The sequence below is a fragment of the Fusarium musae genome, chromosome 2, assembly GCF_019915245.1.
Source record: "Fusarium musae strain F31 chromosome 2, whole genome shotgun sequence".
Taxonomy (NCBI): Eukaryota; Fungi; Ascomycota; class Sordariomycetes; order Hypocreales; family Nectriaceae; genus Fusarium; species Fusarium musae.
The window spans coordinates 1236576-1261837 of NC_058388.1; the positions used below are offsets into that span (position 1 = coordinate 1236576).

Consider the following 25262-nt stretch of genomic DNA (forward strand, 5'->3'; position numbering starts at 1 on the left):
ATCAACGAACTGCAATCTTTCGACCTTGTTTTTCTTATTTCAAACTTTTCTCGAGTACGAATCTCCAGCTTTTTGCATAAACTTCAGCTCTTGCTAGTGCTCTGCCACGGCAACGTAACCGACCGTGCACATCATCAACCTCGAACTCGAAGCATCCCTTCGGCCTGCAACTGAGTTGGCCTTTATGATAAGCAATTAGATTTGCTATGAACGGGGATCAACTGGCTTCAAGGCAAGCTCAATTCACAGCATTGCCCAATTCTTTCCCTCATCATCAACCGATCTATCATCAACATGGCATCCGTATCAAATTCACTAACCAATCCGGGGTTGTACAGTTTTGCCAATTCGAACTACCGCCCTCCAACTTCCGCAGAAACACCTGTCTCCGACTCCTTTCCCAGTCCCGTTTTCGAGACCCCCAAACCCGGGCAAGGTTCAGTCACCGACGCCGGGGGCTGGACTCCGCATTTTGCTGAAGAATATTCCGTCTTCAACTCGACTCCTGGAAATCTCCGTGGATCTCAAAATTCTTTCGTTGACTTTCGTGCTGCCACACCTTCCAGCAACCACAAGAGGCTGCTATCCAACGACACTTTTGCTACTGAAATTGCAACTCATGTGAATCACTTTTCGGACCAAAGTCTACCACTGCCGCCGGTCGAGCCATCACGTCGCTTGGCCTCATCCCCATATTCAGTAACTGCACCTCAAGAATACATAACCGATACGACACCCCTGCCCAGTCCTGATCCGGCCAAACACCCTCAAACCTCCAAGAAGGCTAGGAAAGCCGGAGTTCAGGGTGCAGAGCCCTCGCAGACAGCGACGCCGCCACCCACTGGACGTAGGGGAGCGCGGAAGCTCGCCGACAAGCTCAATATGCAAAATGATCAGTACTTCGGCCAGCCCGACTTCACTGGCAACTCTCAACAGCAACAGCAACATGATATTGCTGCCTTGATGGCTTCCTCTGGTGACATGTTTGCATATCCCATGACAGCACCTGCTGCCACGCCTAACACTTTCTGGGATCCTTCGATGGGTATGGACTTTGACTTTAGTGCATCGCCTTCCAATGTCTTTCAGACGACGCCTGTTCAGCATGGTGGCCATCACCGCCACACAGGTTCCTTCGACTGGAATAGCGAGGTACCACTCTTTCAAGACCCTAATGCACCATTTGCTTCCGCAGGTTCAGACCCTATGCAAACCATGCAACGTGACCGTCCTCTTGCACCAAAGCCTATGGGTTCGGCAGGTGTTACTACAGCAAGTGCTGCCATGTCTGCTGCCCTTTCCGCTCCTCTAGATGACCCTTTTGGACTTGGACAGTCCATGAATGGAGTAAACCCGGGATTGCTGTTTGAACCTCCACACAATTCTGTTTTGGATAACCCTGCCCTCATCCCAGTGACACAGGCTGGCTCCGCTGAAGCCACCATTTTCCAATCGAGATCAAGAACACCTTTGGGTGAAAACATCCGCCAATCAACGAGCATGAAGGACCTGAGAGCTACAAAGGCACCCGATCGTGCACTTGCACCATCCCCTGTCAAGGCAAACCCTCGGCCCGGAATGGGTAGGAGTTTCAGCGAAAACCGTGGCAAGAGAGCCCAACCACAGAACCGACCTGTACTACCCAAACTTGCACCGGCACGGCCAGTCTCACAAGCCAGCAATGGCTCCAATAGCGACAGTGCGCCCCCAAATCGGCCTATAGCCAAACCAACCGGAAGGTTGTCTCCAATGAAGAGCCAACACCGCCTTTCGGGCTTGGCCTCCATCCCTGAGGGGCCAGCACTGCAACACCAATCCACTCGAACAGCTGTGAAATTCACCATCGACTCGAGGGGCAGAGCTCGTGCAGAGACAACGATCGTGCCTAATGAATGGGAATGGGAGCCCAGTGCCAATCATCCGGGACTCACTCGTGATAGGAGTCGAACACCGCGAGACCTGGGTCCTTCGGACGATGACGAATCATCCTCGGACGACGAGCCTATCATTATTCCTAGCCGGAACAACTCGTTCAATGCGTCCTTTGCTTTACCTGATCCACTGAGACCAGTTGGGTCCATCTTTCACTCTTCGCGACGTAGTATTAGTGACAGGAGCACGGGTAGCATACACGATACTATTGGAGGATCGCAGCACGACGCGGATAGTGAGAATGAGACGATGATGTATGAGCGCAAGGACAAGATTGGGGATGCTGCTAGTGAGCTTCGTAAGGTCATGGAGGACCGAAGAAAGCGATCGAATCCAATGGGACAGGGTGGACAACACCGCTCGTTTCAGGGTGGACACTTTGGCCCTTTTCGAGGTGACAGCAACTCGCCGTCGACCCTTACCGAGTCAAGCCTTATAACAGATAGACACGTCAGATGTCTCTGTAGCCGAAAGGGGGCTGACGAGGGAGACGGCGCCATGATCCAGTGGTAAGTTTTGCCAGCCTTTTGGCCACCAGAGCAAATAGCAATGGTTAAAGTGAACGGAGCTGACACTCAATATAGCGAGTCCTGTGAAATGTGGCTCCACGGAAAATGTATCAATCTCGACCTCAGGACTCAACCAAGAGTGTATGTCTGCTCATTCTGTGCTAACACACCGAACATGCGAGGAGGCCGGATGCGAGATACGGGACGAGGAAACTTGATGGGAAGTGTACCCGTAGCGTCTCCATTGGCGAGCAAATCATTTAGGGCGTTTCGATAAGGCAACAGGTTGTATGAGCATTTCTTGAAGGAGTAGACTGGATGAAAGGAGTACTGGATAACGAATGCATTTGATCGAGTACATACATAAATATTGGCATTTCAGACAAAAATATCACATTCAGGGTTCAAGTAATCTGCAGTTTCTTAGAAGGCGACCTACCTTAGTTAAGTGAGCACATGCCATCAAGGTCGTCGTGTAGGGGCCAACACGGCCAACATATAGTCCACGCGAGATGGTCACAACAGGAATGGAATAGTCAAGAATCATGAGCTACGATCGAGTCCTCGAAACATGGAGAACTCTAGAGCTTCCGATTACTACCCAAAATGATCTTGACGTCTCCTCTCGTTGGCCAATGCCGTGAATACCCACTTCCGTTAGCTCTGCCGTAAAGCCCGAGCGGGACTACGGACCATATGGCCCCCGATCTCGGAATGGCGGGGAAGAGTGTTAGTGAGGCGGGGCAGCAACAGAGCTTCAGTTCAGCAAACAAGGTCCAACAATCGATTCTTCTGTTTATCTTGTTTGTTGTGGCCTCTCATTGTCGATTAATTCAATAGGTCAACACCAATCCAAAATGGTCAAATACAACTTTGTCGTGCTTGCTGGTGATCACTGCAATCTCGAGCTTCGGAGTTGAAAGCCTGAACGCGTGCGAACTACGAACAGATTGTTCCTGAAGGCATTCGGGCAAGGAAACGTATGCTACAGCTTGCAGAAAGAGCATTATAACTAACTGAATGATCAATCAGGCTCTCGAGAGTCTTGGAGGGTTAGCAAGTTCAACCTCTAGAAGCATCGCATGGGTGGTGTAAGTCCTGACCACACGTTACATGCACACACCCAGCTCTGCCAGTCTCAGTGCTCCATCGATGCCAAAAGTGCCCCTCTCACCGACGAGACCCTCGCCGCCGCAAAGAATGCTGATGCCGTCCTCCTCGGCGGTCCCGGATGGGGGACCGGCGCTGACCGACCCGAGCAGGGCCTTCTGAAGCTTCGCATAGGCATGGGCACATGCGGCAACCTGCAGCTTTGTTTCTTTGTGTCCAACTCTCCGGTCGACGCCTCTCTCTGTGTACCGCGGCATAGACTTTGGCATTGTTCTCAGCAAACTGTGATAGATAAAGAGGAAAGGCTTGATAGAATTAACTCCAGCCTAGAAGAAAGAGGACTATTTATACTAGTCCCTGAGATGATTGCCTCTATAGGTATCATCAGTTTGTCCTTGCTGCCTAGATAGGCTATATACATATCAGGTAGCAAGGTAAACAGCAAATAACTACAAACATAGGTATAGGCAAACCTAAACAACAAACTGGCGGTATTGACTTTGGCGCAAGGTCATGACGGAGATGTTTAAGAAGGAGTTCCTGATCTCAAGGGTGAGCACCAGTTGGTTAGCAGCGCTTCCATGATCATGGTTTGGAGCCCTACTTGCCTTGACTGTGTTGTTGTGACGAGCAACCGATTTGGTGATATCATCAATGATGAGCTTGGTATTATGCTTGTTAGTACTGGCCTCCTACCTAGTGTTAACTTGAGCCGCACTCCTGATTGAAAGGGCGTCCCCAAACCACTTGGTACACTTCTTTCTGTGGCCACGATTTTCCAATATCCCTTCGACCTACGCGTGCAGCTCTTGATGATGGCAGTGGCTTCGAAGCTTCAATATGCGCTGGGTCGAAAAGCGATATGTTTGTGTTTGGCAAGTATGATATAAGCTTCAGATTGTATTTATCTAATGATATGGCATGTTTATGACTTATGAATACAAGACAGCAAACTAATAGCAAACTTATGGTCATGAGACTTACACACGTAGAGTGACACGGCAAGGTATACCTCATATACGATGGAGTATGGTTACCCTAGAGAGGTACCATTGAGAAACGTGGGATATGGCCAGAATCCATGGACATAAAGTCGGTGACAGCGTGATTTCTGTGGAAGACACGGATGTTCTTGATATGCTGGAAGCTCAACAGCGACGAAGAAACGAGATGCACAGATGTGTAGCAGGTCCAATAGGGTAACATCCGATCCAACTTTCAACCCAAAGTTCTACCACCTCTAAGCCAGTGATTCAGACGTATGACAACGCCCGGGCTACAGGGCTGTGCTAAGCCTTGGAAATGCATGCATCACGAATTTTCTGCGGCTGTTTAGTGGGTGTTAAGGCAGGCCTGCATGTTGTAAGCAGAATACAGGCTGTTCATCCATAGTCAATCGTGATCAGGCCTTGCCCAGGTTTAAACTACCCATGTGAACCAACTATTTTCTTATGGCCATGTGGTTATGCAATAAACATGTTTCCACGTGCAGCTAGTCCATATCCTTGCTATGTGTAAGTCTGCTGTACTTGGTGCGTTCACTTATTACCAACACCAACACGAGGTTTGCTTTCATTGGGGTCCAAAACGCAACCATTTATCGGAACGGAAACTACCGAAAGGAGCAGAGAAGTAAGAAGTCATTGGCTTGGCGAGGGACAAGCAATTCAGTGGGAGACCGAGTCAGCAAAGTTTTTCCCACAATGTTTAAAAAAGTTAGCAGACACTGGTGACATTTCCTAGACAACAGCTCAATCAAGGGCGGAGACATCAGAAGAGGGAGGCTAACAAGGGGCAGGAAAAAGCAAAAAAAAGTCATGACGTTTGAGACTTGAGGGAAATAAGCTTGAAGCCTTATGCTGATACTATAACTCTAAAAGATATAATTCATCAAATCGCTTTGTTCGTTTCAATATGACTATGGGTCTGTGCCGCTGTGGAGGGATGGGATGGATATCAGAAAAAGTGACGAGGTTGACCATTGGTGGAGCCTGCATGACCTTGCATGAGAAGTCATGATACGACTGGTTCTTGTCTTAGGGCGGTAACTCTATTGTTTTTGAGTAATACATTGCTAAAGGGATGCTCTCTCTATCCAATTCAGGGCCTCATAATGTCCCTCTTGTCTTTGCTCACTGCAAGTGATGAGACATGATCAGCTATCACAGCGCAGCACAAATACAACACAACAACGCCTGAGCTGTTCTGTTCCGTCTGTGCTCTCGTCCTGCTGTAAGGTACAAACAGCTCACCTGTGCCTGATTTGCTAGTTGCATGGAGGGAGGGGAAAAGAAAGCATGGCATGTGAGACCAGCCAATGATGAGTCTATGGAGCACAACAACTTGAGCTCTCACTGCAGTAGCTCTATCTACTAACTAATCGACAGAGTGGGCACACCCACACGTGCATGTTGGGGATACAAGCGGACACGAAAGTTGGGTAGAGGTCCAAGCAAGAGTTGGAAGAAATCACAGTAAACTTGTTAGTAATGTGCTTGGCCATGCTCAGCTATCCTTGGCCTGAGAGCTCTCCCCGCCGATCTTAGCCCGGTCAACTCGGACAGAGCGGCATCGACTCTGTTCGATTTCGAGGAGCTGCCGTAGGAGTATTGATGAGGTTGTATTGGCAACTCGTGAGGTTACAAGATGTGGCTGGTATAGCAGAACAGGCTACAGTAGTGACCACACCACCTGGATAGGATACGAAGAGCGCCAATCTAGGTACAGCTCTTTAGTGAGTCCTTCTGCTACACTACACATTGATTGCCGTGCAACCTGATATGATCTTGATTAGTTCGTTTCGTGTTGGAATTCCTTTCACTGAATTGTCCAAGCTTAAGTTATAACAGCTTTGATCGTTAAGATAGTCTTCATATCTGATGTCATGAAGGCCTCATCCTCGTGGCAACCATTCCCGGAGAGGGGATAAGTTCACCCTCCGGTCACTAGCGTCGTGTAACTCGAGTGTGCAAAGACACAGAGCATCAGTTAGATATTTTCTTACTGCAGATAACTGAGTTGAAGAGCGGTGGCTGGTTCGTCAGTGTTGGATCATGGCTGATTTGGCGTCATGCATGTACGGGTTGAGAGCTGCGAAATGCCGAGACTAAGTATGTCTCTGCCTGTAACTCTTTCCCCCTAACTTGAGTACCTACTGTTGGTGCTTTTTGTTGCTTGGGAGATTTTGAATTTAAGGCCTTGAGATATAGCGAGGTTGAATGATGAAATTACCACTTATACCGGCAACAGTCAGTGAGGTTGGTGGGTAGGTTGGTACTTGCCCGTATTGGACCACTGTTAGTGAGGTGGTGTTCAGTTCCTCAGGCTACCACAACCACAACCGTTACCTCTTGTTACTCAAAAAACTTAATCCCTCCAAGGGAAGCATTCTCTCGTATTCAACGCCCTACTGCTCCACACCACTACCGCACGCCGAGACAACTATGGCGGCATCTAGCTCAGCATCGGTTGTTTCGTCTCATTATGGTGCGCGCTAATGACACGGGACCGATACGCTAGGGGCCATGTTATGATGCGACATTGACCTCCATCCCTTCGATTCACCCAGGGAAGAAACCACTGGTTCCATGGCCAACAGCTCTTCTTCCTCCCTGCCCTTATGCATCTGCCAGTGGGCACCAGGTGAAAGAGCAAAACAGGCTTTCACAAGCACAAGGCGTGGTGGCTGCAGCTCTTGAGTGCATTCTTTCATGCTGTGCTATCAAACTGGCTGCTCGTGCTTGTCCTTGGCTAATCCTCCGTTCTCTGTCAGACCTGACTTGTCCATTGGTTCCGACCCGCAGTTCTATCTCGTAATGGCCAGTAATCGACGAAAATGCTGTGCTTCGCTTGCAAAAGGCGCCCGCATTCCATGTCCTCGCTGTCCGACCTCTGAACCACATGGCCGTCCGTAGAACCCGGCCATCGCGAAGACCAGTTTCAAAGCCCCCCGCCAGTTCTCTTTTCTCCAAGCTCGTGTATCGTGAACTTCTAGGTAGCCATTCAGTCAATTTCCAGCCATGGACTTGGTTATCGAATCTATCTCCCGACCTCCGGGAGCTTCGATTAACACAACAGCCATGTGCCAGAGCAACCACATGTGGCTTATATCAACGCGGTTATGATGGCCGGTGTGCCTAAGGTTCTCTGGCCACTCCGCTCGACAATTCCAATATTGGAAAAGATAGCACAGGAAACCAAGCCATTGCTTTATCCCGACCGCCCCCTTTCTCGGCCCATTGATCCGGCTGCCAAGTCTGCCTGGGCATTCACAATCGAACAATGCCATAGTTATGTACAACGGGAATATTCACTAACAAATCCCCGGAGGCTCCAACCAAGGTGCTCAGTGGACTCCACTCCCCCCCGAAACCAAGGCACTTCTTTGGCCTCATCATCACGAGCAAATCGTCGATTGGCGACATATACATACATGGGGTGGACGATCCTCACTAGCCATCTCAAGCAAGGCGTTCCTGCTGGTTAAGCGAAAACTCTCCTCATGAGGCTTGCTGACATTACATGCTGCCTCTGTTCACCCTATCTTAACTTTACAGTTATCTCTATGGTTACAATGCTAACCACAACCACCTTACTCATACCCTTTTGCTATCACGACAAGCAGGTTTCTGCGTCTTTGTTGTGCCATGGCTAACATGGCGCCAAGTCTCCCGTCCACGTAGCGATGCCAGGTTCCTGGACTGCCCTAGCTCCAAGAGGCTCCAGAGTTTGTTGGCTGCTGCTGGGCACTAAACGTCCAAGATGCCGATTCTTTGCGTACGATACCAAACTTAACGGAGTGACCGCTTTTGCAGTTTGCATCGACGACAAGCTGCTCGTACCGTGATTTGGTATAGTACAGCTTCGGTTACCGTATACTTTGCTAGGTGCATATTGGCAGAGTGAGTTTGGCTCGACCTGCATCGTCGACGCTGGCTGATGTTGTCATCCAGCCCAAGTTGCATTGTTTCCGCCTCTTTTGTTTACACGAGTTTCTCTCCTCTGACCGAGCTTGTTCTCCCCGCCGCTATAGGTCACCGAGTGCTACGCAGTTCCGTTGAGATACAGTCCCCGTTCCCACCATTTGCTGTCTTTTACACAGAGATATCGCAGGTTCCCTCGTGTCCAGGTCTCATTCTAGCTGCTCATGCCGTCTCCCGTCTTACTAGGTTCCCCAGACTGAATGCAGGCTGATCTAGTGATCAATTGATTAAGTGAATGGCCAAACCAAGCTGGTCAATATGGCCTGGCCTTACACAACCTGACAACCTGGTAGCTTCGTCCACTGAGAAGGGCAGGATCTTTTGTTGAGCTTGGAGGGAGGCCGACACTTCGGCCCTGTTGTTGCGGATCTGCCTAGCTAGGGGGAGCTTTCGAAACCTTACGCAAAGCAGCTCCCAATTGTCTTGGCCATTAACCAACACAGAATCGCTGACCTCCGTGCTTGATATTGACATCACGTCTTGGTTCACCATCGGCCCAGGCTCCCGCTGCAGGAAACCCATTGCCCTTCCTGGCCGATTGCTAGCCAGCCAGCTAGTCCTCTCGATTGCATCCCTCCCGCATCACGGTTGCTCCAGTGAGCTCCAGCCACATCCTCTGATCCCTCTGACAGTGGTTGGACTCACAATGCCCGTATCACATCCTGCCAATATTCGCACCCCTCCCTCATGATGATTATCGTCCCTCGCAGGTAGAGTCAGACTAATGCAACCAAGGGTGGAGTTTGAGAAGTGAGGTCTCTTGGGTGACTTGACCTGGAAAGTTTGGAGGTTGTCAAGGCCAACTCGGCCAACCTCTCTCATCTAAGGTAGGCTCCGGTTCGACAAGTTACAGATATAAGTCTGCAACCTTCTCAGGTTTTCCTTCCATCTCTTCAACCCATCTCAGCCTCTCTCACTTCTCGATCAGCCTCGATTGGATTTGTGTATACACAAGTAACCAACTCGTTCAGGTTACTTCTACCTTCGCTCAATCAAATCACCATCGCTTGCTCAAAGCTTGCACTCGCTTTATAACACCTTCGTTGACATCACAAATCCTCTCAACCTTCTTCATCATGAAGTTCGGTGCTGCCCTTCTGGTCTTAGCCACCTCGGCCTTGGCTAACAACGTCCGACGGGGAGGAGATGAGTACGAGAGCCCAGGCTCTGAGAGCGGAAAGGACTACGAGACTGGCGAGAACGAGTACGGACAAGACGAAGGATACGGAAAGAAGGGCCACTACGAGCACGAGGTTAAGGAGGTCGCTGTGACCTACACCACTACAACCGTCTGCCCTGTCACCTATACTCATTACAAGGAGGGAACGTGAGTTTTTCAACGCCTACCAAGGGACTGCAGCATTCTAACAATATACAGCACCTACTGCGAGACCAAGCTCACAACCTCGACGCTCGTTGTTGCTGAGACCAAGACTGTCGATGTCACAGTCAAGGAGCCTGATGTCACCAAGCACTACACTGATGTTGACTACGTTACCAGAACAACAGTGTGCCCTGTGACCCAGACCAAGACTATTGCTGGGGAGGTTATTACCGAGGTCTACACGACCACCAGCATCATCTACGACATTGTCAAGTCTACCGACTATGAGCACGTTAAGCAGCCCGATGTCACCAAGCATGAGACCGATGTCGTCTACAAGACACGAACTACTGTCTGCCCTGTGACAGTCACCAAGACCATCGCCGGTGAGGTTGTCACTCAGACATACACCACCACCAGCATCATCGAGGAGGTCGTCAAGTCCACTGACTACGAGCACGTCAAGCAACCCGACGTTACTAAGTATGCTACTGATGTCGAATACGTTCATAAGACCAAGGTCTACCCCGTCACCGTCACCAAGACCATTGCTGGTGAGGTCGTCTGCGAGACTTACACCACCACCAAGGTCATCGAGGAGAAGGTTGCTACAACCGAGTATGAGCAAGTCAAGCAGCCTGATGTGACCAAGTACGAGACCGATGTTGTCTATGTCACCAAGACCAATGTCTACCCAGTCACCGTCACCAACACTATTGCCGGCGAGGTCATCACCAAGGTCTACACCTCTACAGAGTACGTTGTTGAGAAGGTCCACACCACTGTCTACGACCAGGTCAAGCAGCCCGATGTTACCAAGCACGAGACAGATATTGTCTACCACACCAAGTACGAGGTTTATCCCGTCACCGTCACTAAGACCGTTGAGGGCGAGGTTATCACCAACGTTTACACTTCCACTTCCGTCATTGTCGAAAAGGTTGTCACCACTGTGCCCGCTGTTGAGACCATCGTCAAGACCATTGGCAAGGGCGAGGTCGTCACTCAGTACTCCAAGGTTTACCACACCGTCGGTGGCGGTACCGTCTACGAGACTGTCGCTCCTCAGCCCACCACTGTCCAGGCTCCCGAGACCGAGGTTGTCACCCAGCCTGAGGTCACCGTCCCTGCCACTCCCACCATTGCCCCTGAACCCGTCGCTACTGGCGCTGCCGCCGCCAACAAGGCTCCCGTCTTTGCCTTCATGGCTGGTATCCTCGGTGCCGTCGCTCTCATCTAAAAAGCATGAGTCATTCACCTCAAAGCCCAATAGCGCCGCCAGATTGGTTCTTGTTTTATTCTTTTTCACCCCTTTACTTCTCGTAAAAATTGGTTGTCCCTGGGAGCAGGGCACAGACTATTTAATTCATCGCGAGCCGTTGGAATCGCATACATACACTCCTTTGCAGAACATGGCGAGGTAGAATTGGGAGGATGCTTATATCTGGGGTATTTAATGTCGCGGAAGAGGGTGGTTTGTTATTCCTTATCTTCACTTCTAATGTATATATTAATCTCTTGGCTTATATGAGGGGTATATGGAGGGCACGAGATAGTCTAAGATAGGATAGGATATGTAGTTAATCTGAAGACGTGTTGTTGGACTGACGACTATGCCTTCTCTAATGCTTCCTTGTGATATCTGACTGTGACTACCCATGGCGATCACTACTGAATACGACAATGGCTTAAAGTGTACGTTTAGACTTAAGGACGATTAGGTTCACCCGAAAACTTTAGTTTGATAACTCGTACTACCTATAAATCGAAAGGCTGGAAAGGCGTTGAGGCTTGACGCCTTTGTGCTCTATTAATGGATCTTTCGATGGTGCTCCGAACGCATGTGAGAACAAATCAACCTCCGACCTTGATCTTTCTTGCCAAGATCCAATGAAGATATTCTAGAAATACCCCCTTTGCCTATACTGAGGCAATCACCCAGCCTCCCTCATTTCACCAAATCTCTGTCTACACCTGTCCATGTCTGAGGTCCAAATAACCTCGCCCCGAGAGTAAGAGAAGCTCTAACCACCTCAAAGCAAGGTACTAGGAAGAATTAGTCGCGACCTGCCTTTATGCAGTACCGAACTTACCTGAGTTTTTTTTTTTTTTTTTCTTTCTTTTTTCGTTTATAGTGCGTCCCAAGCGTTTTGCTTCCTCTAGCCTGGATCATTTAAACCCAAAGGTCTTTTGTGTATACCCTGGGTGATGAAGAAATCTCTAGTGTAGGTAGAAGTGGGCAACCGGTGGCTTCAAGAAGATAGTCGGCTTTGGAGATCTTCGAGGTCCTCCAGTGCCATCTCAACATCATAGTCATCGACGGTGTTCACGTCCGCTGGTACCTTGAAAGTACTTGTGACGAGGGGGATGGATAGAGGTTCATCGGGGTTGTAGACGATGCCAAAATACTCTTTCCCCAAGATGCAATCCTTGATGCAGTGTCGTCGGAAATCCTGTGTGATGAAAACCCTCTCGATGTGGCATGTGTCGTTGATGCAGGTGAGGCTTATGGGGAGGACTATATATCTGTTAGCTTGTTTTACCTGCGAAGGGAAGGAGTTTGCTTGACTGACTGTCTCGAACCAGAACAGCGTCCTGGCGATCTCGACATGTTTCTGTCTGATGCAGCTGGACATGATAGTTCGAGATATTCCAGGAAGAAAACGTAGTCTCCCAAGAGACATTTGCCAAGTTGGCTTCTGAACCAGGCTCAAAGTTCAAATTCAGCATCTTAGAGTTCACCACCTCCCGGGCATAGTGCGTAAGCCTCTCCATCGCGGTGGTTTTGTATCGGTCAAAGGATTCTTTGTCAATAGCGACCTGCTTGAGAACGAGATGAAGCAGGATGCTCGTAACTGACATCATCAAATTTGCCAGTAACTCATCACCTCCCAGAATGTCATGAATGAGCCCCAAGTTTTCAAGATCGAGCCACTTGTTGGGTACTCTGACGACATTATCATCGACTAAAACAGTCCAATGAGGAAGACCTCGTGCGTCGAAAAACTTGACGCTGAGAGTTTCTGTATGCTTGCTTGCAGATAGACAGGACCGGAGAGCATTGCTGACGAAGGTGGCAAGTACTGTGTCTGGGATAGAAGCCGGGTTTGCGTTTAGCACTCGAGGGATGTACTGGTACAGTTTTCTATTGACCATTTTGTAGGGCGTTAAGATGGAATAGTACGTGTCTCGCAATTCTAATGCCTGTCGACCAAAGTTCGAGAGATTCTTCAAGCATTCGGAGTCCTGTTCACAAAGATTGTTAGCAAGCATACCAAGTCGAAAGTCTTCGCAGTCCATGACATACCGGTCTGGAGGCGGTGGGATAGTACCACTTGGAGCGATCAAGAAATAGATAATCCCCGAGAAGAGAAATGGTGTCCTTCTTGATGAACTGCGCCGCCAGCTCAACATCTCCCCAGCCCCAGTCGTCGAGCATGCTGCTGAGGTGTCCTACGAGATTCGGTCTCTGCTTCAAAGCCAGATCCTAGATGGACATGATAGCTCGACACTCTTCCTCTAGCGAACTCATGTGCTTCATCATCTCATCTGGAGTTCCGTAGAGGATGTTGTAACCGAATCTGAGGGGTCTCTCGGACAAGCTAGCATAGCCCCTGCGGGTCGTGTCACTCAGGAGAAAGCTCTTGAAGTAGATTTTGCCACGAGACTTGGGATCGAGGATCAGGTCACCCAACTCAGTCTTGACTATATCGTCGTCCTTGATGCCCTGTAGAAACAAAGCGCATTCGCACCAGATGTTGAACTCTCTGGGGGTGACCGTGGAACGGTATATGTATTTGCCACGCCCGCTTCTCCCCACCTCCTTGTCAGGACCGATGCTGAAGATGGAGTCAGTCTCCGGATGCGGCTGAAAAGGGACATATTTACTGCCCTGTGGGACTGTCGATCGTCGAAACTTGTTGATAGTGTCGTGGTCCATGATTGCCACGATGGCCATGAGCTGGCCCTCTTTGCCATAGTTGAACCTGTATCTGTGACCTCCCGTTCTGCAGGTAACAGCATGATTCGTACCGGCTCCCAAGAAGTTGAGAACGGCCCTTCCTAAGCCGAGTTCTGAGCGGTGGGTGAATCGGACATCTTGAGGTTCTTTAAACCGCTCTTCGTCAGGGACTACCATGGAGGGCTGCAGAGGAGTCACGTCTCGTACAGCGACTGTAACGGTGCCGCCCTTGCCATCTCTTTTGTTCATGAAGTGAACATAACCAAGAGGCTTTCCAGATCCATCTTGCGCAGTGAAAGCTATCTCTGCGGGGATCTTTTCATCGTAGTGGTTTGCACGCTTTTTCATGACGACGTCAAAGTCAGTCAGCTGCATGCCAGCAGACTCCATGATTTTGTCTTTCCTATAAGACGCCATGTCAGCCTCAGTGATATGATCAGGGTCAGGTATAATTGTGACTTACCACCAACGAAGTAGCTCGCAGAATGACTCTTGAGCCGTCAAGCGGGGGGTCAGAGGTGTGAGCCCAGTAGCCAAGACGCATCTCGCTGCAAGTTTGTCAAGTGTAGGCATTTCACTCGCCTTTAACTTTCTCTTTTCTTTTTTTCTGCATGGAGCAGCATCTATCATCACTTCATCCTGCGCGAGTGTATCGTCGAGTGTTGGGTCACTCTCGGAACTGTTGTTCTGGCCCGACATCTTGAGAGTATGGTCGATGAACTAGGATGCCAGATACAAAAGAAGGACAAGAAAAGGATTATAAAAAGGGGAGGAGATTATGGCATATTTGAGCAGTCCCAAAGACTGCTCTCTTTGGTCGGCCACGGATGTTGATGTAGGTAGGAATAGTACGAGGGGGCGGGAACCCGCTTGAGGGAGCGGGAAAGGAAACGCAGACTCCCACTGAGAAGGCCTGGGCCACCCGCCCTAACTAGCACGCAATTGCACTTTATGTAATACCGTCCCCAAAGAACAGAATAGAAGCATAAACAGAACCCCAAAACCCGTCATTACTCCACTGCCGCCAAGTATCAAGCCATTATCATACTACTCCGAGTACAGCTACTCGAACTCCTTGGCAACTGAAGAAACCATCTTCACGTCCCTTTTCCAAATGTCTTGATAAAACATTCTGCCAAAAGTATCCTTGACATTCCTAGAGCACCAGCGCATGCGTTCATGCAAGAATATGGCCCTGCAACCGGCCTTGCCATACTCATCTGCAATGTTATTAAAGAATCTGACGACCTCTTCTTTGCTGACATGCCACTGCTTGCCTGAAGTCACTGGCTAAGGCACTTGGTATACTACAGGCTATGGTGAAGGTATCGTCAGTCATGCTATAGAAACAAGAGCGTAGTCTGTTACTTACAAGCCCTTCTTCCAGTCCAGATTTGTCTATCGCCTTCCACTTGGAGTTGCAGCGCCCCCAAGCCTCCAGGGGATGGATCTCAACATCGTCTCCGCCATCGCTTTCCGATTCTGAGCTAGACTCGGAGTCAGAGTCAGGCTCAGGCTCAGGCTTAGGCTTCTGGGGAATAGGCTTCTCCTGCTGGTTCATCATAAGAGTCAAGCACGATAACGTGAACAGGACAATCACAGACCTTGAATCGGGCCGCCTCCGCTTTCTTCGCTGCCTCCACCGCATCTCGAAACTTCTGCGAAGCATCCTCCGGCTCCTTATCGAAATCAGTGGCCTTGTGTTGATAGCACAGAAGGAGCTTCACAGCCTCTTCAAGGTGCGGGTGGTCCGCCCGCTGATCAAGGGGCACACTATTTAACCTCGCCATGAGGTGTTCATGCTCCCTTACCTTGACACTCTCAATGACTCTATTGCACTGCCGCCCTTGGGACTTGCGAACCCAATACACTTGGGTCCTTCCCCGTAACTGTGTGGAAACACAGTCTGTGAGTCCAGGTTCTGGTCTGAGGATAAGGACATGATGGCGTTGAGGGAAGGACAAGGGCTGTAATGAATGATAGACTGGTAAGATGACTGATGAGGATTATGATTACAAGTTTAAACGTGACTAGGTATTGCTTAGCATCAAGGTTATGTCGAGTGACCAGAGACTCAGGGGCATGCCCTTTACTTTATACCAGGGACTCAATACACCAAAGCAAGGATATTCTTTGAGACTCTGGTATCAGTCATCCATGATCCTCCAAACAGCATACTGCCGGCTTCCATGACATGGCCCAGACATGTCGTCTAATGAACAAAGACCCTGCAACCTCATGTCTGCTTTAGAGTCTGCAGCTAACATGTCCACAAGGGATATCTGATGGAGCTTATCTTTCAAGAGAAGCAAAGTCTACGGGGACTTGGTTTGTATTCACTAGAAATACTGTTGCTAATTAAAATCTACCAATAGAACGACTCAACGAAACGGATGCCATTACGATCAGACGGTGCCCCCCCCCGGCGGCAGCCTGCAGGCACTTTACCAGGTTCCCGATTGTCACATTCATGCATGTTAAGGGTACTGTGACCACCGCAAAGCAAAAATTTCACTGAAACAATTATCCAACCGACTTGTCCACAGCCATGAATGAACAAGTGGCATTAGAATGATGGTAGCTTGCAAGTCAGCGTGTCCAACATGCAAGTGTCTGCCGCATGTATATACAGCTTGTCCCACACGAAGCGCAAAGACGATATGGTTATTTATCAGGTCTTCCAACCTGAGAAACGGTACTGAAGCCAATACTTTGCTACATTCATTGAGAATATGCCCATCTTGGATAAAATGGCTCGCATGCCGGCGGTGAGAATCGATCAGTTCTTTGCCACCCTTTATGCCATGATTGCTGAGTGACAGTTTACTAGGTCAAAGAACTTAGACTATACCAAACCAGTTATCATTTAAGTTGTATGGCTAAGGTATTAGTCCTATGAGCCTCACCGCTTGATGAGCATCTGCAAGCATAGCTTTCAGTGATATCCCGATAGACTGTGTCACCAAATGATGGCTGGTCACATTTCAGGCAGTTACCCTTGACTTGTTGGCTAGGCTAGGCCAGGGATATTGGACAAGTGAAATAATAGGGCAAGATATAATAAGTCCCTAACCGTAGCCCTAACAAGAGGAATCAAGCTCCTCACAGAGAAGACGGTCATTAATGAGTGGACAGTTGTTTAAGTCCAAGCTTGATGTCGTTGCGAGAGGCTCATGTCACTCACTGATAAGAAAGATACCCCACCTGACCACCCCCACCTTTCCATACCCCACTTCCCGCTCGTAGCAGGGATCCGGAGTAGTAATTAGTCCGCCATACACTTTACTCATGAAGCTTAGATTCCCTTAGACAAAGCGTCGCAAAGCATTCAGAGTATCTTATCTTTAACCCGCCAAGGCTCGTCCAATCCGTACTCACGACACCTTCATCATGGCGCCTGTCGATCGCGTAGACCACAATGCCCTTGAGCGTAGGTATCATGATATTCCGAATTGTCAACGTGTGTTGACCCCATCATAGAACAGCTCAAGGACATCATCCAAGATCTCTACCAAATAATGGTACAAGTCTCAACCTACGACTCCGTCGGCCGATCCAGCAGGGAGGTTCTCATCAACGAAATGTAACATAGCTTGCTACTCCTACCTTTGAAGTCCTAACTAAAGACTCACAGCAAAACCCTCTCCGACTCCCTTCGCACCGTTCATTCCTCCGCCTCTCCCCCAAACAATTTACCTTCAGTGCCCCCAGAACTTGTCGAGTATGTCGAGCACGGCCGTAATCCAGATATCTACACCCGAGAATTCGTCGAGCTGGTGCGCCGAGGTAATCAGCTTATGCGCGGCAAGCTCAACGCCTTTGGAACCTTTCGCGACATCTTGGCGGAGAACATCACCTCGGCTATGCCTGAGTTGCGTGACGATGTGGCCCAGGTCGTCGAGGCCACTGGGGGCGTGCCGCCTGGGAGGAGAAACGGTGAGCAGCCGCAACAAAACGGCAATGCTACCAACCATGCATCATCGTCTGCTGCTTGAGAGGCTGGCGGAATTGGATGACTATGATGATTCACCATGTTGCTCAGGCTACGAGCACGTTTATTTCAAGCGGTTGCGGCTAAGGAACCGCAAATTTTATGATACCCTAAGCGCGCGTAATACCGCGCAACCTAATGCAATATTTCAGGTGCCAGCAGCATTAAATGCCGTGATTCAGTATTTTTCGGACAACTGGTATGTAGAGGAGTTCATATCAATATTGACAAGCAAGCTCACACAATGACGAGGATCATTAGCATTGAAATTATCATAGATATGTTGTATGAGCAGAACTTTTGTGGACAACCATCTATTATGCCAAGATGCGACATTATATGCGTGAAACACCCCAGGAACCGATCTAAAAGGTCGGCGTCCATCCTAGGCCCTCAAACCCTAACGACAAGCAACTCGCTAACCTCTAGCATTGCTCTGCATTCATTGATGTCTATCCCTAAAATAAACGCCCCAATGGTATGTTGTGTGGCATAGGATGAGTGAAAAGTGCCCATTATATGTGAAAGCCGTTCACAACGATAACGGCTTTTTCCTGCCAAAGAATGGAATGTGCTTCATGCATATATATGCTGAACCAACCAGCGTCAAAATGAGTATCACCACTTGCCAAGGGAGCAAGACAGCTGCCGCCATGAAGAACTTGCCGTATCGTCGTACAGCATCTACCAGCCGGCCATGGGCATCTTGGCGGCGCTGTTCGATATCATCTCGGAGCTTACCGTTCCGGGGGGACTGTGGGTGAAGGTCCTCATCGCTGGTGGTTGCATAGTCGTCGTTTTCCTCTTCTTCGCCATCCTCATCCTCGTCTTCTTCGTCATAGAAGTCCGCATCTTCATCCTCACTATCCCATGGGTCGTCATCGTCATCATTCGCGCCGGCTGGTCATGAAAAGTTGAAACCGCCGGGGAATCCTCCACGCTGCCTGGGGTCAGCACCACCAAAGTTGAAGTGTGCGCCGCCGCCACCACCGCCGGGGAAGCCTCCAGCAGATCGGAAACCGCCGCCGCCGAAACCGCCCTGCTGGCCCATCATGCTGAAGAGGATCTCCGGGTCGATGCCACCCATGCCTCCTCCCATGCCACCACCGCCGAACATATCGTTGGGGTCCATAAGATCATCGCCGTTATCGTAAGCAGCACGCTTCCTAAAGTGGTATTAGTAACTTATTTAGTCGGTATGTTTCAGAGATTACTTACTGAGGGTCGCTCAAGCACTCGTAAGCCTCCTGCAAGTCCTTGAACTTCTCCTCGGCGTGAGGGTCGCCCGGGTTCTTGTCGGGGTGGAGCTTAACGGCCATCTTGCGATATGCCTTCTTGATCTCGTCACCTGTAGCGGTTTTCTCAACACCAACGATCTTATAGTAGTCCTTGCGTTGGGCCTTCTTGAGCTCAAGCTCCGCTTTGCGGATCTCACGCATGATGGTTCGGTCCTCTGGATCGAGCTCCTGGATGGCCTTCCACTCCTTAACAGCATCCTCCCATCTCTCGGCACCACCCAAAGCATTGGCCTTGGTCTTGCGGGCCTTTGTGTAACCAGGGTCAAGGTTAATGGCCCGCTCACAGTCAGCGATGGCATCGTCGTACTGCTTGAGCTTGATCTTGCATTGTGCCCGGTTCTGCAACAGCTTCGAGTTCATACTCTTATTGGAAGGGTCAATTTCCAGAGCATTGGTATACTTCTCGATGGCTTGTTGTAGACGACCTGCCTTGAAGTCGGTGTTGCCCTCCTCCTTCATGCGGTCAAGTCTTTGGACAATCCTGAGCCACTTGACGGCATCACGGAAATCAGGATCACAGTTAATAGCCATACGGAAGAACTGGATAGCCTTGTCGTTCTCGCCCTGACCATAGAGAACACGTCCTCGGAGAACAAGAGCCTCTGGGTCCTGGCTGTTGTTTCGGAGGAGGTTCATAGCAATGTTTTGCGCCTCTCCTAGTGAGTTTTCCCGTCCCATTAATAGATAAGCCTCTCCACGCATGAGCTGCCACTTGCGGGGCTTGGTGACACCAGGGCCCAGGCCGCGCTCCGCCAGATCAAGAGCATGAAGCACCATGGACATGCCAGATCCAGATCCACGTGCAAGAATATCACGGGCTGACTGAATATGATGCAACATCTCCTTCGCAGGGGCCATGTCCTTAGCAGATGGTGGGGGTTCAATGCGGTTGAAGGTTGTCATGGCTTCCTCGGGTCGGCCCATAGCAGTATAGATACGGGCCAAGCGCAGAAGAATCTTGGCATTCTGAGGATCATAATCGGCAGCTCTGGAGCAGTCTTCGAGAGCATGCTCATATTGGCCATTAGACATATAAGCAGCAGCTCGGTTGCCTAGATAAGTAGAGGAGAAGGGGAAGAGGTCGACAGCTGCGATTAGGTGTCAGCATTTGGAGATGCATTTAGCCAGGCTGAGAAATCCTGGAAGTAAGAAGAGTCTGATGGCAGATGGCGATGCATACCTTTGCTATACTGCTCGATAGCCTTATAGTAGTTCTTCTCCTTGAAGAACCGGTTACCAGCAGCCTTGTAGGCTTCGGCATCTTCCTCAGGCGTAATAGTTGGGCTTCCAGGGTTGGATTTGTGAGGAGGTGGCGGAGGGGCGCCGTCATCATGACTGGAGCCGTTGGGAATAGGAACGGAAAAGTTGGTCTGGGCTTTCGGGTTGGGAGGAGTAGTTGAACGAGCGCCATTAACAGGCTCGCTGTCGACATCCATGGAGTTACCGTTCATTGCAGCGGCGAGAGCGGATAATCGCTTTCGTTCTTCGGGAGGGAGGTTGAGCGGATGGGTATCTGGCTCGTATTTGTGCCGACGAGAGGAAGAATGGGAGTGAGAGTGGCCCGGGTCTGTAGATTGCCTCGACAGTCTAGAAGAGCGCGAGGAAGATTTTGTGGACTCGGCGGCGTAAGAAGCGGGCCGAGATAGTCTCTTTGAAGACTTTGAAGGCGACTTTGCTCTCGCAGGAGAAGAAGGCTCCGAGTATGCGGGAGGTTGTTCGGCCGGGTCGTAGTTCTCACGGTCGCGCTCCTCGAAAGTGGCGGACTTCCTAGTAGAGGAAAGAGGAGGAGGAGGAGTGGAGGAGGACGTTGGCTTCTTGCCGCTACCAAAGAAGTTCTTCATTTGAGCCAAACAAAGTTTGGTTCAGACAGATAGAAAACTAATACTTTTAGGTAGACGGGATGGAAGAATCCCCAAGAATCCCCGTAAGAAGCTTATGCCGGATACTTTACTGGACCGAGTTGATGCCCTAAACGGGCGTTAAGGAAAAAACCGAGTTTTTTTTTCGGGGCCGGTCGACTTCCAGTTCCTGGCTGGACTGGACTAAGAACTGGACTTTATTACTGGTGGCTCCGGGAACGGTCGTGCGGCTCTGAGCCTAAAAGGGGTCGAGTCAAGTTAAGTGTAGTGGGAAATACCGAATGCCTTACTAGAGGGACGGAGGAGGATCGGAGCAGTGATGAGAGATGACTGCAAGAGTCAAGGCACAGATAGATAGGAATACAGATACAAGGAAGAAGTAAAAGAGTCACAAAACTCAGGCAGATGACAAAAAGCGATCCAGAGGAAAGAAGAAGAAAAGAAAAAACAATCCGGGGGCAGGGAAGAGGAAAGTGATGAGATGATGAAGGAAAAGAACCCTTGTTGATCCAATACGCAGAGCACAGCCTGAACCAGCATTCAGCTGCTAACTTAGGTCGTAGTCAATTAGTTTGAGTCCTCCAGTTAATATGAGATGAGCGAACCGGGCTATGACAGTGACGAGTGACAAGCGACAACGGCCATGTCAATCCCATGGAGCCCAGCCCAGCCCAGCCCAGCCCAGCAGATTTATCAGCCGCTCTCTCTCTCAACAGAGAGAGGCCAAATGCCCGAACTAGGATGGGCAGGACTATGTGTCAAAATCGACACAAACTGCCTGATTTCCTAGTGCAGTTACCCGTTTTCCAAATCTCAGCCTGTCGGATCACTCCAAACGTGAAAAGAATGGCTGGGTTCTGCAGGCAAGTAGGTGTCTACGGAGTAGACGTACAATATGTACATAGTTGCCGGCTCACCACGGGAGCCTGAGCGTTTAAGTTAGGTTGACCACTGAGACATAGCCTGGTCTGGCCTGGATAAGTCTGATGAGAATAAAATTGTGTATCGTACTGTACTGCCGGAATCACGTCAATGTCAGTGTATGACTGTCATTTCATTCCATCGGTTCTCGGAGACTTTGGCAACACAGGACATGTTTGCCTGCTGTGCGAGTATCTTGTACTTCGTTCCCCAGTGACATTGACAGTTGCAGTGACAGATTTCAGTTCATTCACATCCATTCAGTATGCCTGGTCGCCACGCGCTTTCAACCCCCACCGCGGAAGGGACCTTGTCTGTCTGGAATTATCACGGGCCACAGGTCAGAACCAATTAAGCAAGGACCATGTGTAATGACAATTCAATTGACAGAAAATATGATAGGGGTTCTGAGTCTAAATCTGCATGTTAGTTTAGTAGTGAGTTGTCCTCATTAATGGTTGAGCCAACCAGGCTAGTCCGTACAAGAGGTTGGGAATAATAGTCCATCAATCTCAAACTACCGCCTATGACAGCATCACAAGCATCAAAGCTTGTCTTTACAGCATTGCCCAAATGACAGGCTCCGCAATCACCGATCAATGACAGAATGTCACAACCGAAGACCAAGACCAAGGCACAGAGCAAAAAACAAAGAGATAGACACAATAATCCGTCAATCAATCTGCAGCTGTCAACGTCTCACCCCGCGTAAACTCAACTGATCGTTTTAGTGTCCGTGGCCAGGCCCCGGCCCGCAAATGACTAACCTAATATCGAGGACTTGCGCTTATCCAAACGTCATCTATTCTAGAAGGTTCAGTGGGGCCGAGGACCCTTGACAACGTTTCTCCAGCCATCCTCGATTCTAACAGGTCGCTTTTAGGCGCTCTCACAAGGCTTTCCTGGTCCTCGCCAAACTGCTCAACGCCAGTCACTTTTCCGCTGTCTCATCAGTCTCCATCTCATTCAAGAGGAGCCCGAGGAGGTGGCGGGTCGATTGCCTGCTCTCTTGCATCCTTGAGGGGCTTGTTTCGCTTGGCTGCAAATCATTGCAGTCCACGGTTATGGATCCGGGGCTGCATTTTTCTATACGCAGATACAGCCCAGCACAGCAAGCTAGTAGGCAGGCAGGCAGTCGTCCAACACATTTGTTTTACACGGACTGGATGGTTGGATGCCTCCAGATTTCTCACTGACCCATCATTAACACAACTCTTCCACGTGCAACCAAATCATCCTGGCGGGATGTTGTACAACTTCGGAAAACGCCTAACATTACACAACGATAGTAATATCAATGTTTGCTGCCGTCGACATGACACAAAGTCAAAGCCTCAAGGTGGACAGTGTTGACTCGGCAGGAAATGTCCGCGTAGCCGAGGACATTGACATAAATACTATACAAAGCCGTGTCACTCAAGGGGTGACACAAATTCATTGTATATCTAGGGATACTCCGTTTTAGCTCTCGCTTTGGCTCTTGATATGTAATACTCACAATGTTTTCGAGATCCTCATCATCTTGCTTGACCTGATTCATGATGTAACCTTCGCAGATAGAAAGGCCATATATGTCCCGAGGCTCTTTTCATTCTTTGCATTCTTCGTGCTCACATGGCCCTTGACTATTTGAATGGGAATTAAGCAAGTCGTTTAAGATTCCTAGTCTTGAACCCCTTCTATCTGGAGAGGTTTGTAGCTGACCATGAAGCTATGAGAGTAAAAGCCGAGTCCTCATTGAATTTGTTTGAGAGTGTAAAAGGCCATTGCTATACTCTTGGAATAAGAAATCTCAATATTGAGTAATTAATCGTGTTCTCATTCGATGCCCTATGTTGTTACCAAGTGCTATCCCAACCATAAACCATACCCATCCAGCCAAGCACCCTTTTCCGTTACAAAAGCCGCCATATAGTTACATAAAGTAAACCCGGAATAGCTACACTGACTCCTGCCAACCTCTGTGTCCCACAGACCTTATGGTACCCTTGGGTATCCTCAGAGCTACGCTAGAGGAAACGCGAGTTGATATCGACGGCATCAACACCTGACTGCCTCGAACTGAACGAGTTGCTTCTGAGCGAGCTTGTCATTACAGAGGAGGAATTCTTTACACGAAAACTTCATCATCCTCATTATCATGAGACTGGTTATCCGAACCGTTATTGGAGCCCATGATAGAGCCAACAAATTCCTGGTACTTGAACACCTCACCTCTTTTTGCACCAAGGTGAGCGTTCATGTTGCGGTTGAAAGCTCGTCGTCCAGTGAACCCATTCATGATCTTATCAACTTCACTGGCAGTTAGAGCCTTCTCACCGGGCTCGGGTGCTGTGTCAAGAAGTGCTTTTCGCAGCTCGACCAAGTCGACCTGGCCGCTATCGTCGTCATCAAAGGCAGAGAAGGCAGACAGCAGCTCGGCGCTTGGTGAAAGTGCTGCAAGTGCGTCGGCAAGCGAGTTGAGGAAAACTGCGAGAGTGATTGTCTGGGGTGCTGATGGAGGAAAGAACTTGGATACGTCAGCTGGGTTTGAAGGCAGACCTGTTGAGATTGTTAGCTAGTGTTATCTCATTCATCATTTTCTTCGTTCATACCCAGCTGGTTGAGCATATCAGTAACATCCTCGCGGTTTACGACACCATCGCAATCTCGGTCCATGATCTGGAAAGCATCTCTCAATGTTCGGACCTGGGTTGCTTGCAGTTGCGATAGAGCATTGCCATTGCCAAGCGACTTTGATACTGGAGTCCTTGGGGCCACGGCCACTGGAGACATACGCGAAGGCGAAGAATTCATCTCGTCTCTAACAGGAGTCTTGGCCTTTGGTGTCCAACTGGGTTGTGTGCTTGTGGGAGTTGTAGGTCTAGCAAAGCGCGAAGTCGAGCCGAAAGGTCCTGCCTTTGTCGGTGATCCGGTGGGAGTAGTGTGTCTTAGGGGAGAGGGCGATGCAGGAGATTCGGCGCGACGAAATGGAGAGCTTCGAGTAGGTGAAGAGCCATAGCCCAGAGGAGAAGGCTTGTATGTTACCGGCACAGACTGAAAACAACGGCGTTAGCTGGGACGGGCGTCACTTGTCAGGGATTCTCCGTCATGGAAGAAGTACCATTGTGCTCAACGTGGGTCCGGCGAGCGGAGATGGACAATAAACAGGTCTATGAGAAGACGAGGAGGAGAAAGGCGACAATTTGGGGTTGATTAGTGAAAATTTAGAAGGGAAATGTATCGTGAAAATGATCAATTGACCGTGGGATAGATATAGATAACTGTTGTCGTCATTGGGCAAGAATTGAGGTTGTAATGCGCCTTAACGAGGTGTGATCCAAAGTAAACAATGAAAGTGGTTCCCAGGGAGATGCATGATAGACGCCACGAATC

General features: G+C 49.5%; 9 protein-coding genes across 9 annotated transcripts; 3 read left to right on the forward strand and 6 right to left on the reverse strand.

Moving 5' to 3' along the window:
- Nucleotides 1–294: 294 nt before the first annotated feature.
- On the forward strand, nt 295–2445 carry J7337_002338 (uncharacterized protein; the record flags this gene model as incomplete). The annotated part of the gene is made up of 1 exon (XM_044820068.1): nt 295–2445. The coding sequence occupies one exon, from the start codon at nt 295–297 to the stop codon at nt 2443–2445; it is 2151 nt and encodes a 716-aa protein (XP_044684368.1).
- Nucleotides 2446–3465: 1020 nt separating this feature from the next.
- On the reverse strand, nt 3466–3820 carry J7337_002339 (uncharacterized protein; the record flags this gene model as incomplete). The annotated part of the gene is made up of 2 exons (XM_044820069.1): nt 3466–3485; nt 3565–3820. 2 exons carry the CDS (start codon nt 3818–3820, stop codon nt 3466–3468), a joined length of 276 nt encoding a protein of 91 aa, XP_044684369.1.
- Nucleotides 3821–9609: 5789 nt separating this feature from the next.
- On the forward strand, nt 9610–11097 carry J7337_002340 (uncharacterized protein; the record flags this gene model as incomplete). The annotated part of the gene is made up of 2 exons (XM_044820070.1): nt 9610–9860; nt 9912–11097. 2 exons carry the CDS (start codon nt 9610–9612, stop codon nt 11095–11097), a joined length of 1437 nt encoding a protein of 478 aa, XP_044684370.1.
- Nucleotides 11098–12109: 1012 nt separating this feature from the next.
- On the reverse strand, nt 12110–13296 carry J7337_002341 (uncharacterized protein; the record flags this gene model as incomplete). Its single annotated transcript, XM_044820071.1, has 3 exons — nt 12110–12375; nt 12431–13103; nt 13165–13296. The coding sequence occupies 3 exons, from the start codon at nt 13294–13296 to the stop codon at nt 12110–12112; spliced, it is 1071 nt and encodes a 356-aa protein (XP_044684371.1).
- A 48-nt stretch (nt 13297–13344) lies between these two features.
- Nucleotides 13345–14517, reverse strand: J7337_002342 (uncharacterized protein; the record flags this gene model as incomplete). The annotated part of the gene is made up of 2 exons (XM_044820072.1): nt 13345–14221; nt 14282–14517. The coding sequence occupies 2 exons, from the start codon at nt 14515–14517 to the stop codon at nt 13345–13347; spliced, it is 1113 nt and encodes a 370-aa protein (XP_044684372.1).
- A 363-nt stretch (nt 14518–14880) lies between these two features.
- J7337_002343 (uncharacterized protein) lies at nt 14881–15379 on the reverse strand (the record flags this gene model as incomplete). The annotated part of the gene is made up of 2 exons (XM_044820073.1): nt 14881–15108; nt 15191–15379. 2 exons carry the CDS (start codon nt 15377–15379, stop codon nt 14881–14883), a joined length of 417 nt encoding a protein of 138 aa, XP_044684373.1.
- Nucleotides 15380–17208: 1829 nt separating this feature from the next.
- On the forward strand, nt 17209–17813 carry J7337_002344 (uncharacterized protein; the record flags this gene model as incomplete). The annotated part of the gene is made up of 3 exons (XM_044820074.1): nt 17209–17248; nt 17299–17401; nt 17453–17813. The coding sequence occupies 3 exons, from the start codon at nt 17209–17211 to the stop codon at nt 17811–17813; spliced, it is 504 nt and encodes a 167-aa protein (XP_044684374.1).
- Nucleotides 17814–18341: 528 nt separating this feature from the next.
- On the reverse strand, nt 18342–20948 carry J7337_002345 (uncharacterized protein; the record flags this gene model as incomplete). Its single annotated transcript, XM_044820075.1, has 4 exons — nt 18342–18709; nt 18731–18975; nt 19028–20195; nt 20288–20948. The coding sequence occupies 4 exons, from the start codon at nt 20946–20948 to the stop codon at nt 18342–18344; spliced, it is 2442 nt and encodes an 813-aa protein (XP_044684375.1).
- A 3049-nt stretch (nt 20949–23997) lies between these two features.
- Nucleotides 23998–24993, reverse strand: J7337_002346 (uncharacterized protein; the record flags this gene model as incomplete). Its single annotated transcript, XM_044820076.1, has 3 exons — nt 23998–24428; nt 24482–24923; nt 24991–24993. 3 exons carry the CDS (start codon nt 24991–24993, stop codon nt 23998–24000), a joined length of 876 nt encoding a protein of 291 aa, XP_044684376.1.
- Nucleotides 24994–25262: the final 269 nt, after the last annotated feature.